The 13,797-nt window shown below is 38.2% G+C and overlaps 1 protein-coding gene across 3 annotated transcripts in view; it reads right to left on the bottom strand.

The window, feature by feature from the left end:
- The window catches only part of CACNA2D3 (calcium voltage-gated channel auxiliary subunit alpha2delta 3), a 1,591,404-nt gene that overhangs the window by 484,322 nt on the left and 1,093,285 nt on the right, over window positions 1-13,797 (bottom strand). For all 3 annotated transcript variants that reach the window (XM_073644583.1, XM_073644584.1, XM_073644585.1), the window contains 2 exons: window positions 10,462-10,542; window positions 2,596-2,670 (listed from right to left, as the gene is read on the bottom strand). In XM_073644583.1, coding sequence (XP_073500684.1) covers window positions 2,596-2,670; window positions 10,462-10,542 — 156 coding nt within the window. The remainder of the gene's footprint in view (window positions 1-2,595; window positions 2,671-10,461; window positions 10,543-13,797) is intronic.

The raw sequence follows: 13,797 nt of genomic DNA, 5'->3' as shown, positions 1-13,797 counted from the left end.
ACACTGTCCCTACGTTAATCAGATCACAATGGCGGCGCAGTCCTTGATCCAGCTTTTATACAGGCCAGGCAACGTGTTGTGCCGGCCAATCACAGCCATGCCAAGTATTGTCCGGAAGTGCCCATAGCCTAAAAGCTTGTTGATTGGCTGCGCTGCAGCTTTTCATCAACCTTTATTCGGCACCAAACCCAAACAGTAAAACGTACTTCGGGGAAAAAGTCAGTGTCCGGAGTTCGGTGCCGGTACGAACCCTGAACTTTGTAGAACGGGTTCGCTCATCCCAATTAGAGACTTTTATTTAAAGCGGAATTCAGAAATCCGTGTTTCACAGTTCATATACAGACTGCGATGAACGCCGAAGATTTACTGTCCCAAACTAATAAGCCAATAGGCATATATGAGGCTATTAGTTTTGGTCAAACATTCATGTCTGAATTTAGTCAATTTGTTTAATATTTTTTAATTTATATTTTTATAAATATAAAAATAATCAAATTTATAAATTATTTGTTTGTTTTTTTTACAGTGCTGCAGAATAAAACTTTCTAATGGACAATATAAAAGTATGTACATGCAGTTAGCAAGGGGTTAAAGTCTATCTTTTGACATGTCGTTCACTGGTGGTCCGTAGGCTGAGACACTCATCATTCCTCCATTTTCTTTTTAAAATACCTTTCATAGGGGGGTAATACACAGAGTTCTTAAAACCTCACAGCAAATCTCTGCCACCAATAGCCGGGTCATTATTGCAGCAAGAGGCATACATAGTAAATACATGTCAAAACAGACCCACAGCTGAACCAAGGATGCCAGCTGGGTAGCTCTTCATACATAATTGAAAATATAATTTATTGCCTGTAATTACTATGATTAGTAATTATAGGTGGGGACCTCAGGACCGGCAGAGACATATTCGATTCCTACTTAATAAACATCAATAATCTTTATAACCATGAAAGGTATTCTGTGTGAGTTTCATGTCTTGCTGGTATAGGATGCCAGCTCACCGGGCGCTACAGAACCTGGCACCTACAATAAGTCATCATTTCTCTTGGCAAGTAACACATTATAAATATGCAAAAAAAACAAACCCTTCTTGATTAAAGTGACCAGTCCTTACCTGCCCATCCAAATCGGTACTCAATATAGTCATTGGTTTAATCAGTTGATTTTAATAAAAGGAATTTGTAGGCTTTTGCTATGTAATCTGAGAGCAGCATGATGTAGGGGCAGAGACCCTGATTCCAGTGATGTGTCATTTATTGGGTTCCTTATTGTTGTTTCAATAAAATCAGTGTTTTATTAGCAGGAGATTATCACTACAGGACTTGTGCCTCCTGGTCCAACCACGCCCCCCAGCACTGATTGGCAGTCATTATACAATATACACAGAAAGCAGCCAGTCAGTGTTGAGGGCGGGGTTATACACAGCTCAGTTAGATCTGCAGCAGAGAAAACTGTGATTGTATAAAAATGACAGCAAGCAGCCCATCAAGTGACATATCGTTGGAATCAGGGTCTCAGCCTCTCTCAGATTATCTGCTCTGGTAACAGATTCCCTTTATCTCATAAAAAAACAGTCTTGCCACTCACTGCTAAAAGGGGTTTGTGAGATTGGAAAAAAATTGATGTTTGTATTTTGAAACAGCGCCTCTATCTTTCACAGGTTGTGTCTGATATTGCAGCTCAACTCCAATTAAAACGAGCTGAATTGCAATAGAAGATGCAAACAATACACAGAAATGGCGTTTTTTTTCTGGGAAACAAAAAAAACCCAAAATATATTTATATTGTTTTACAGATGAGAAAACATTATTTTTTTTTTATATATAAAGAGTTTTTCGGCATTATTAAAGGCAATCAGAGATAGGGAGAAGCCCTTCTTTCTTAATTCACATTTATGATCTAGAGGTGAGTATATCTCTCTCTGAAGGACTCTGAAGTTCATTGATTTCTACATGCAACATGTAATACTTCAATCCCCCAGCGGAGGCACTGCAGGGAAAGTGAACACTTTAAAAAAGGTATAAAATTAGGTAAGAAGGAAAAAAAACTATTTTTTTCTTTACTGCAAGGAATTTGTCTATTTATCCAGGTGGGTCATAAATGCTTTTACATTAACCCATTCATTCCATTACTTTTTTTTTAATCAGCCAAACCTTGCATAGAGGTGCAGTATACTGTATGGCACAGACTTGGGACATACAATATAGGATACAATTTCTGACTCTTATTTTCTTTAGCCAAATCCCATAAACACATATTACCTCTTGGTTATGCTACCGAGTGGCATTATTTAATCCAGAAAAGAAAATACATTTTACATTTTTATGTCACAGACGTGTATAAAATTCCTTAAACCGTGCGCAGGGCAGGATGGGTTTGAGATCTGGTTTTAATAAATTAGAAAATTAAATAAGCTGAAGGAAAAAGAAAGGACCGTGGCGGCCAAGATGGGGAAAGACGGTGCGGCAGCGCCACCTACTGCTAGAATGGCGGTATTACAGGCCAGTATTGTGCTTTTTCAATCCATTGTATAAGCAGAATGTACTAATCCAACAGCTGTAATATATATAAATGTACTATTATACTTACTAGTGGCCTCAGTTCTGGATGAGTCAGGATGTATCCATTGTTTGTAATAGCAAAAGCATATCCGTGAATTCCCAGCTGGAAGAAGAAAAACGGAATTTAGAGAATAATTAAAGTGACAGCGCAATTTAAAGATAAATGATTATAAGATACTAAGCGTTGATTTAAAGGTGTTTTTCCCAAAATAACAATTTATTTGTGTAACATTTATAACTGGAATTATTATTTTTAAGAAAGTACAATGTGTCAACTTGGCGCCCCCTGGTGCTCTTTTGACTCCTGTGGTCACACATGCTCAGTGAGCTTTCTCTGGTTGCTTAGATCCTGCGGTACATGGGTGGTCTCTGTTTCGTTGCCTCCTCTTCCCGTCCTGAACCTCCTCTCTACATGATCATCTTGAATTTGTATCTTGCAGTATAACACTATTATCTAGGCAGTGTATGGTAGTTTTATAAAAGCACTGTTTGGTGGTATAATAGGAGCACAGTATGGTGATATTATGGAAGTACTCTGTGGTAGCATTATGTGGGCACTGTATGGCGGTATTATGTCAGCATTATATGACAGCATTGTGAAAGCACTGTTTGGTGGTATAACATGAGCACTGTATGTGGTATAATGGGAGTACTTTATGGTAGTATTATGTGGGCACTGTATGGTGGTATAACATGAGAACTGTATGATGGCATAATGGGAGTACTTTATGATAGTATTATGTAGGCACTGTGGGATGGTATACTGGGAGTACTTTATGGTAGTATTATGTAGGCACTGTATGATGGTATAATGGGAGTACTTTATGGTAGTATTATGTAGGCACTGTATGATGGTATAATGGGAGTACTTTATGGTAGTAATATGTAGGCACTCTGTGGTGGTATAAAGGGAGTGCTTTATGGTAGTATTATGTAGGCACTGTATGATGGTATACTGGGAGTACTTTATGGTAGTATTATGTAGGCACTGTGGGATGGTATAATGGGAGTACTTTATGATAGTATTATGTAGGCACTGTATGGTGGTATAATTGGATTACTTTATGGTAGTATTATGTAGGCACTGTATGATGGTATAATGGGAGTACTTTATGGTAGTATTATGTAGGCACTGTATGATGGTATACTGGGAGTACTTTATGGTAGTATTATGTAGGCACTGTATGATGGTATACTGGCAGTACTTTATGGTAGTATTATGTAGGCACTGTATGATGGTATACTGGGAGTACTTTATGGTAGTATTATGTAGGCACTGTATGATGGTATACTGGGAGTACTTTATGGTAGTATTATGTGGGCACTGTATGGTGGTATAATGGGAGTACTTTAGGGTAGTATTATGTGGGCACTGTATGGTGGTATAATGGGAGTACTTTATGGTAGTATTATGTGGGCACTGTATAGTGGTATAATGGGAGTACTTTATGGTAGTATTATGTGGGCACTGTATGGTGGTATAATGGGAGTACTTTATTGTCACATTATGTGGGCACTGTAGGGTGGTATCATGGGAGTACTTTATGGTATTATTATAAGGGCACTGTATGGTGGTATAATGGGAGTACTTAATGGTAATATTATGTGGGCACTGTATGATGGTATAATGGTAGTACTTTATGGTAGTATTATGTAGGCACTGCATGATGGTATAATGGGAGTACTTTATGGTAGTATTATGTGGGCACTGTATGATGGTATAATGGGAGTACTTTATGGTAGTATTATGTGGGCACTGTATGGTGGTATAATGGGAGTACTTTGTGATAGTATTATGTGGGCACTGTATGATGGTATAATGGGAGTACTTTATGGTAGTATTATGTAGGCAATGAATGTGGTATACTGGCAGTACTTTATGGTAGTATTATGTAAACACTATATGATGATATAATGGGAGTACTTTATGGTGGTATTATGTAGACACTGTGTGATGGTATAATGAGAGTACTTTATGGTAGTATTATGTAGGCACTGTATGGTGGTATAATGGGAGTACTTTATGGTAGTAATATGTAGGCACTGTGTGTGGTATAATGGGAGTACTTTATTGTAGCATTATGTGGGCACTGTATGGTGGTATAATGGGAGTACATTACAGCAGTATTATGTAGCATTATGTAAAATGGGAGCCCATATGTTATTATTATTATAAGGGTAAATTATGGTGGTATAATGGGAGTACTCTATGGTAGCATTATGTGGGCACTGTATGGTGGTACTATGTTGGCATTGTATGATAGCATTATTAGAGCAATGTTTGGTGGTATAACATGAGCACTGTATGTGGTATAATGGGAGTACTTTATGGTAGTATTATGTGGGCACTATATGATGGTATACTGAAAATACTTTATGGTAGTATTATGTGGGCATTGTATGATGGTACAATGGGAGCACATATGTTTTATTATAAGGATATATTATGATGATATAATGTGAGTACTCTATGGTAGCATTATGTGGGCACTGTCTGGTGGTACTACGTAGGCATTGTTTGATAGCATTATAATAGCACTGTTTGGTGATATAATGTGAGCACTGTATGGTGGTATAATGGGAGTACTTTATGGCAGTATTATGTTGGCAATGTATGATGGTATAATGGGAGCAAATATGGTAATATTATAATGGTACAGTATGGTGGTATAAATATGTATGGGAGCACTGTATGGTATAAATATGTGGACACTATATGATAATATAATGGGAGCACTGCATGCTAGTATTATTATGTGCAGTACATGTTGGTATAACTGGGGTACTATATGATGTTATGATATGGGTTATTTATGATGGTATATTATGTGGATCCTTTAGGGTAATATAATGCAAGCATTGTATAGTAGTATTATGTGATCATTGTTTGATGGTATAACTGGAGCACTGTGTGGTAATGTTATGTGTGCACTGTATAGTGACATAAATCAAGGACTGTATAGTAGTATTATATTGGCACTCTATGATGGCATATACTGGCACTATATTTTAGCCTTATGTGAACACTGTATGGTGCTATAATGGGAGCAGTGAATGGTCTTATTATGTGGGTACTGTGTGGTGGTATAACGGGAGCACTGTACAGTAATTTATTTTTAAATTATATGATAGTATGATGGGAGCACTACATGGTCCTGTTCTACAGGTAGCATTATAGACGGTATTATAGATGGTATTATTTAAGCATTGTATTCTACTGTTAATTAGAAAGTCTCATGATTAATTAAAGTGGATCTAGCACCAAATTTCATGATACAGACTACATACATTATTAAATAGAGCTCTTGGACTTGATTAGACTGGTACATTTACTTTGAAAGTCCATGTCAGAGTAACTAAAAAAAATTGACATTAAGATGAGTCTAGCTATAGAATGAAATAGCTCACAAGTCCAAGTGTTCAGTGTTCACCCTCCCAGCCTGACAGACTGCCGCAGCATGTACTGAGCAATGTGAGATCTTAGCAGCTGTAAGGAGGAGGGACTCTGAGGAGCTGTCAATCTGGCTAGGTGGGCAGTAATGAGCTAAAATTTCATAAAAGGTTATATTCGGACATGGATTTTCAAAGTAAGTACACCGGCCTTATCAGGTCTAATAGATATAGAGAGACAGATATATAATTTTTATTTTCTCTATCTATCTACATGCTCCGTGACTCTACAGACTTTCATCTTTTATCGTGGCCAGATACAGTCAATGGATATAGTTTTAATATACAACACGTTGTGGATTTGATTTCTGATTTTCCACCATTTAAGTAGTTTGTTTATAGAAGAGAACAAGTAAAACATATGAGGAAAAAAGCACAAGCAGTTTACAACAGTGGGGGAGCGAGCCGGGCGATGCAGAACACCTGTGCCCCATTCATACATTCTGTCTCCATCTGGTTTCCTTAAGCATCAAAATGGAACATTTTATTTCACATTCCCCCGAAAATAGGAGGGGAAAAGGGAACTTACAGGGAATAGCAGGGGCACATTTGCTACTTGTTTATGTCATAATGCAACTTGTCTAGAATCATTTTTTTTTATTATACGATGACAAAAATGACCCAGTAAATGACAGGAAAGCAATAAAATGCCAGTCATTATATTAATGTCATCCCAGCGATAAATGTTCAGAGGTCAGAATGGAAGATCGGAGAAAGAAAACAAATAATAAGTACAAAGAAGGGTTAAACAGAAATGTAAAATGTCCAATTTAAGCGGGATCCATATACACTGTTCAAAAAAATAAAGGGAACACTTAAACAACAGAATATAACTCCAAGTAAATCAAACTTCTGTGAAATCAAACTGTAAACTTAGGAAGCAACACTGATTGACAATCAATTTCACATGCTGTTGTGCAAATGGAATAGACAATAGATGGAAATTATTGGCAATTATCAAGACACCCTCAATAAAGGAGTGGTTCTGCAGGTGGGGACCACAGACCACATCTCAGTACCAATGCTTTCTGGCTGATGTTTTGGTCACTTTTGAATGTTGGTTGTGCTTTCACACTCGTGGTAGCATGAGACGGACTCTGCAACCCACAGAAGTTGCTCAGGTAGTGCAGCTCATCCAGGATGGCACATCAATGCGAGCTGTGGCAACAAGGTTTGCTGTGGCTGTCAGCGTAGTGTGCAGAGGCTGGAGGCGCTACCAGGAGACAGGCCCGTACACCAGGAGACGTGGAGGGGGCCGTAGGAGGGCAACAACCCAGAAGCAGGATCGCTACCTCCGCCTTTGTGCAAGGAGGAACAGGAGGAGCACTGCCAGAGCCATGCAAAATGACCTCCAGAAGGCCACAAATGTGCATGTGTCTGCACAAACGGTTAGAAACCGACTCCATGCAGGTGGTATGAGGGCCCGACGTCCACACATGGGGGTTGCGCTCACAGCCCAACACCGTGCAGGACGCTTGGCATTTGCCACAGAACACCTGGATTGGCAAAGTCGCCAGTGGCGCCCTGTGCTCTTCACAGATGAAAGCAGGTTCACACTGAGCACATGTGACAGACGTGACAGAGTCTGGAGACGCCGTGGAGAGCGATCTGCTGCCTGCAACATCCTTCAGCATGACCGGTTTGGCAGTGGGTCAGTAATGGTGTGGGGTGGCATTTCTTTGGAGGGCCACACAGCCCTCCATGTGCTCACCAGAGGTAGCCTGACTGCCATTAGGTACCGAGATGAGATCCTCGGACCCCTTGTGGGACCATATGCTTGTGCAGTTGGCCCTGGGTTCCTCCTAATGCAAGACAATGCCAGACCTCATGTGGCTGGAGTGTGTCAGCAATTCCTGCAAGATAAAGGCATTGAAGCTATGGACTGGCCCGCCCGTTCCCCAGACCTGAATCCGATTGAGCACATCTGGGACATCATGTCTCGCTCCATCCACCAACGTCACGTTGCACCACAGACTGTCCAGGAGTTGGCGGATGTTTTAGTCCAGGTCTGGGAGGAGATCCCACAGGAGACCATCCACAACCTCATCAGGAGCATGCCCAGGCGTTGTAGGGAGGTCATACAGGCACGTGGAGGCCACACACAATACTGAGCCTCATTTTGACTTGTTTTAAGGACATTACATCAAGGTTGGATCAGCCTGCAGTGTGTATTTCCACTTTAATTTTGGGGTGACTCCAAATCCAGGCCTCCATTGGTTAATAAATTTGATTTCCATTGATGATTTTTGTGTGATTTTGTTGTCAGTACATTCAACTTTGTACAGAATAAAATATTCAATGAGAATATTTCATTCATTCAGATCTAGGATGTGTTATTTGAGTGTTCCCTTTATTTTTTTGAGCAGTGTATATATATATATATATATGTATGTATAAAACAGATATTAATCATAACTAAATAAAACATATCTACAGGTCTATAAACTATACAGATGTGTTCATCCTTCCTTTACTGCAAATTTCATGATACAAATTATCATGACAAACAAGAAAAACTTCTCTAGGCTGCAGTTCACATCACAACCACTGGGTGGTCACAAAGAAACACATATAGCATAAACATCTCTCCACTGAGTATCGCAAAATCATTCTTTTTTTTGGGTTAAAAACCGGTCATTTTAGGATACTCATCTCGGTATTTGTTCAGACAAAACAAAAGGTAAGGAAGAAAACATCTGTAGACTGAATAGATCCATATAATATGTATACTATAGATGCATATTAATCATCTGCAATATCATAACTGAATAAAGCATATCTACAGGTCTATAAACTATACAGATGTGTCCAAATGTCCTTTACTGCAAATTTCATTATGCAAATTCTACTAATTATTGTGACATACAAGCAAAATCTTCAATAGGCTGCAGTTCACATCACAACCACTGGGTGGCCACAAAGAAACACATATAACATAAACATCTCTCCACTGAGTATCGCAAAATCATTCTTTTTTTTTTTAGGGTGGGGGGGTTAAAAGCTGGTCATTTTAGGATACTCATTTTGTCATGTGTTCAGCCAAAACAAAAGGTAAGGAAGAAAACATCTGTAGACTGAATATACTGTAAAGTTTTAGAGACATTATAGATGTTTCCATTTAACTTTGTACATGAGTTCAGACGCCCAGTGTAATTCAATAGGGCTGTTCAGATGATTGTTTTTTTCGGTGTTATCGTGAAAAAAATCGCAGTGTGCACTATTATCTTGCAAATATTGGATGAGAATCACCCATTTAAGTCTATGGGTGCGCAAAAAAAAAATGGATCCCATATGGATCATCTGTGTAGTATCCAATTTTTATAGATACATTGCCATTATTAATTTAGGAAACTGTATATGATCATGTACATTTTAAAATGTTAATGTCTAAATAGTACAGATGCCAAATGGACGTAAAGAAGAGACACAGGGACAGCGCATGATTGACAATATGGATGAAAATCATCCGAGTCTGGACAATTTTCCATACTCTCATCTGATCCCAGCCTTAAAGAGAATCTGTTAGCAGCTTTTTGTTATGTATTCTGAAAGCAGCAAAAATGTAGGGGCAGAGACCCTGATTCCAGCGAAGTGTCACATACTAGACTGTGTGCTGTTGTTTCAATAAAATCAGTGTTTTATCAGAAGTGGATTATCACCACAGGACTAGGTGTCTCGTGCCTCCTAGTCCACTGCTCTGTACAACTCCACCCTCATCACTGATTGGCAGATTCCTGTCAATATACACAGAAAGCAGCCAATCATTGGTGTAGGCGGGGTTATACAGGGGTCAGCATTCAGAGATCTGCAGCAGAGAAAACTGTGATTGTATCAAAATAACAAAATGAAGACCAGTAAGTGATACATTGCTGGAATCTGGGTCTCAGTCTTTACATCATTCTGCTTTCAGATTACATAGCAAACCTGCTGACAGATTCCCTTTAAACCAAACTGAAATAAAATAGTGGTGAGCTATGGATAGAAAGTAACGTGCATGGTGCAGTTGTCCCATATTTTTGGAAAATGCAGATTGCAAATGAAGGGTCAGTGCCCCAATGAACATTATTTTTGGCATGTCAACTGTTGGCTTAACAAATGTTACATTTGTTTGTTTCCCTTTATAAAAAAGAAACTTACATCTCATTGTACATATTTTGGAGAATGCCTTTGTATAGTGAGGTGTAGTAGACTAACTTTTTTTCTATATAGCTATAGTACGACCCGATTTGACACTCTTTGGCCTTTGTGGGTTGAGCGGAGCACTTGGGTACCTTTGACATACAGTAATCAAAGAGTTCAAAAGCAATGAGATCAGAGCAGGACTCAAGCGCTCAATGTAAATAAGCGGCAAACACTTGTCTCCTACGTTATATCCCCCTCTCTCAGCGATGGGCGCGTCACAACCATCACATAAATAGGGGGCTTTTTACTTTTGAAGGCTTACCTTATATTTTGGAATGGCCTTTAAAAGTTCTTTAACTGGAACATCTGTGCCAACCACACCTAGGAGAACACCCTTTGATCTCTGCACAAAAAAACAAGGATTGAAGGAAAGCAGGCATTTCGCTAAGGTAAACAGTCATTGGTAAAACATTACAGACGTGCACTAATTATTTTCACGTTGTCATAAATCTATTACAGTGCACAGATGACTTGGGGCTTTGTTGTGCCGACGTTTCAGAGACACTGATGGATATGAATGAAAGTAGAATGAGAAAAAACAGCTGTCATTTCATTTCTTTTCTTTTCTCGTTTGGAAGAGGAACGGTCCAACATGAGAAATGTATCAACAGCAATCAACAAATACGTGTTTCTAAAACACATCAGCGGGGAACTGACACATTTATGGTTGCAATTATTACATCTATTTCCATTGTATGTATCTCGGTGTTTTAAGTGGGAGTTTTCCAGGACGGCATGTCACAGATAATGGAAACAAGTGATACTGTACATTTATTTCTTAGATGGGATAGGGTTTGTAGACATTCTTAAGCCTTTTTTTCAGTATAGCATTTAAATGCATTAGAGGGGGGTGCAGTGCCCTCCCTGCGGAGCAAAAGGATCAAATGTGATTGTAATGGGAGGCATGGAATCTGCTGCAGGGCAAATGGGGACCACTCGGGCAATAAGAGACGATCATCAGGGGACTTGTCATGTGGGTGAGAGTTAACGAGAGAGAAAGGAAGGAAGGATGGAATGAAAGGAAAGAAGGAAGAAAGAAAGGAAAGAAGAAAAGAAGGAAGAAAAAAGGAAGGAAGGAAAGAAAGAAGGAAAGAAGGAAGGAAAGAAGGAAAGAATGAAGGAAAGAAGGAAGGAAAGAAAGAAGGAAGGAAAGAAGGAAGGAAAGAAAGAAGGAAAGAATGAAGGAAGGAAAGAATGAAGGAGGGAAAGACAGAAAGAAGGAAGGAAAGAAAGTAGGAAGGGCAGAAGGATGGAAGGAAAGAAGGAAGGAAGGAAAGAAGGAAAGAAACAAGGAAAGAAGGAAGGAAAGAAAGAAGGAAGGAAAGAAGGAAAGAAAGAAGGAAAGTAAGAAGGAAGGAAGGAAAGAAAGATGGAAAGAAGGAACGAAGGAAAGAAGGAAGGAAGGAAAGAAAGAAGGAAGGAAAGAAGGAAAGACAGAAAGAAGGAAGGAAGGAAAGAAAAGGAAGGGCAGAAGGAAAGACGGATGGAAGGAAAGAAGGAAAAAAAGAAGGAAGGAAGGAAAGAAGGAAAAAAAGAAAGAAGGAAAGAAGGAAGAAAGGACAGACAGAAAGAAGGAAGGAAAGAAGGAAAGAAAGAAACAAGGAAAGAAGGAAGGAAAGATGGAAGGAAAGAAGGAAGGTAAGATGGAAGGAAAGAAAGAAGGAAGGAAAGAAGGAAAGAAAGAAAGAAGGAAGGAAGAAAGGAAGGAGGGAAGGAAGGAAAGAAAGAAGGAAGGAAGAAAGGAAGGAAGGAAAGAAAAAAGGAATGAAGGAAAGAAGGAAAGAAAGAAGGAATGAAGGAAAGAAAGAAGGAATCAAGGAAAGAAGAAAGAAAAGAACAGAAGGAAAGAAAGAAGGAACCGAAGAAAGAAAGATGGAAGGAAAAAGGAAAGAAAAAAAGAGGAAGAAAAAAAAAGAAAGAAAGTAATCTATAGAAAGATAAATAGATATGAGGGAGTGAGAAATGAAGGATGAAAAATGGAAAAAATAGAATGAAAAAAGAAAGAAAGAATGGAAGGACAGAAAGAAGGAAGGAACGAAAGAAAGAAGGAACAAAGGACAGAAAGAAGGAAAGAAAAAAGAAAGAGGAAGAAAGAAAAAGAAAGTAAGCTATAGAAGGATAGAAGGTTAAATAGATATGAGAGAGTGAGAAAGGAGGAAAGAATTTAAAAGAAATGAAAAAAAGAAGGAAATAAAGAAGGAAGGAAGAAAGAAAGAAGGAAAGAAGTAAAGGCGAGAAAGAAGGAAGGAAGGAAAGAAGGAAGGAAGGAAAGAAGGAATCAAGGAAAGAAGGAAAGAAAGAAGGAATGAAGGAAAGAAAGAAGGAATCAAGGAAAGAAGAAAGAAAAGAACTGAAGGAAAGAAGGAAGGAAAGAAATAAGGAACCAAAGAAAGAAAGATGGAAGGAAAAAGGAAAGAAAAAAAGAGGAAGAAAGAAAAAGAAAGAAAGTAATCTATAGAAAGATAAATAGATATGAGGGAGTGAGAAATGAAGGAAGAAAAATGGAAAAAAAAATGAAAAAAGAAAGAAAGAATGGAAGGACAGAAAGAAGGAAGGAACGAAAGAAAGAAGGAACAAAGGACAGAAAGAAGGAAAGAAAAAAGAAAGAGGAAGAAAGAAAAAGAAAGTAAGTAATAGAAGGTTAAATAGATATGAGAGAGTGAGAAAGGAAGAAAGAATTAAAAAAAATGATAAAAAGAAGGAAATAAAGGAAGAAAGAAAGAAGAAAAGAAGGAAGGCTAAAGGAAATAAAAACGTGAGGAAGAGTGATAGACAGATAAATATGATATAATATAGATATATAGAGATTAAATATTGCTAGATTAAATACAGATATATAGATGGATATAGATAGATAGATAGATAGATAGATAGATAGATAGATATGAGATAGAATAGGTAGATAGATAGATAGAGATAGATAGATAGATAGATAGATAGATAGATAGATAGATAGATAGATAGATAGATAGATAGATAGATAGATAGATAGATAAGACATACTGACAGAAGTGATGATAGATGGATCAACAACAGAAAATATTGTGGCCTTTGCCAGATGTTTTAGAAACCTTCATCTGAAAAAGTTCAAAGCTCTTGTAAAATGCTCTCAAACTTCGCCAACACTGTAAATTGTCCCAGGTCTTTGTTTTCAGCAGGTTTTGCAATTCTGTTTTGCTGTAATCACAACATTTCCGTGTAAAGATGACACTAAATGATGATGAAGCTGACTACGGGTTTACAATCTACTAAACAGAAATAACAATAGTGAGCATGGAGATATTCTGCAGAGCACTGAGACCCTATAGATAATTCAGGCACATCCTGATACCAAACGCATCAACCTTGACTGTTGAATTAGTTATATAATTTACATTTCAGCCTTGTGCATCTTGTGTTTATGTTGTGTTTTGACTTTACGTTTGTTCGATTACCAGAAAATGCACAAAATATCCATCCCAATACGGAGATATACTTCGTACATTTGCCCCCTTGTAAAAAATATATATATATATCACGTGGTTCACACTTTTTTTTGGTGGTTCACTATGCAGAAAGTTGCAATAGAGTAAAAAAATGTATGTCACTCTATAGCTAA

Source organism: Phyllobates terribilis, unplaced genomic scaffold (genome assembly GCF_046119375.1).
Source record: "Phyllobates terribilis strain yellow unplaced genomic scaffold, ASM4611937v1 Scaffold_8__6_contigs__length_399053987, whole genome shotgun sequence".
In the NCBI taxonomy this organism is placed as follows: domain Eukaryota; kingdom Metazoa; phylum Chordata; class Amphibia; order Anura; family Dendrobatidae; genus Phyllobates; species Phyllobates terribilis.
The sequence above is the reverse complement of the archived record's forward strand: the minus strand, read 5'-3'. Positions and strand labels throughout refer to the sequence as shown.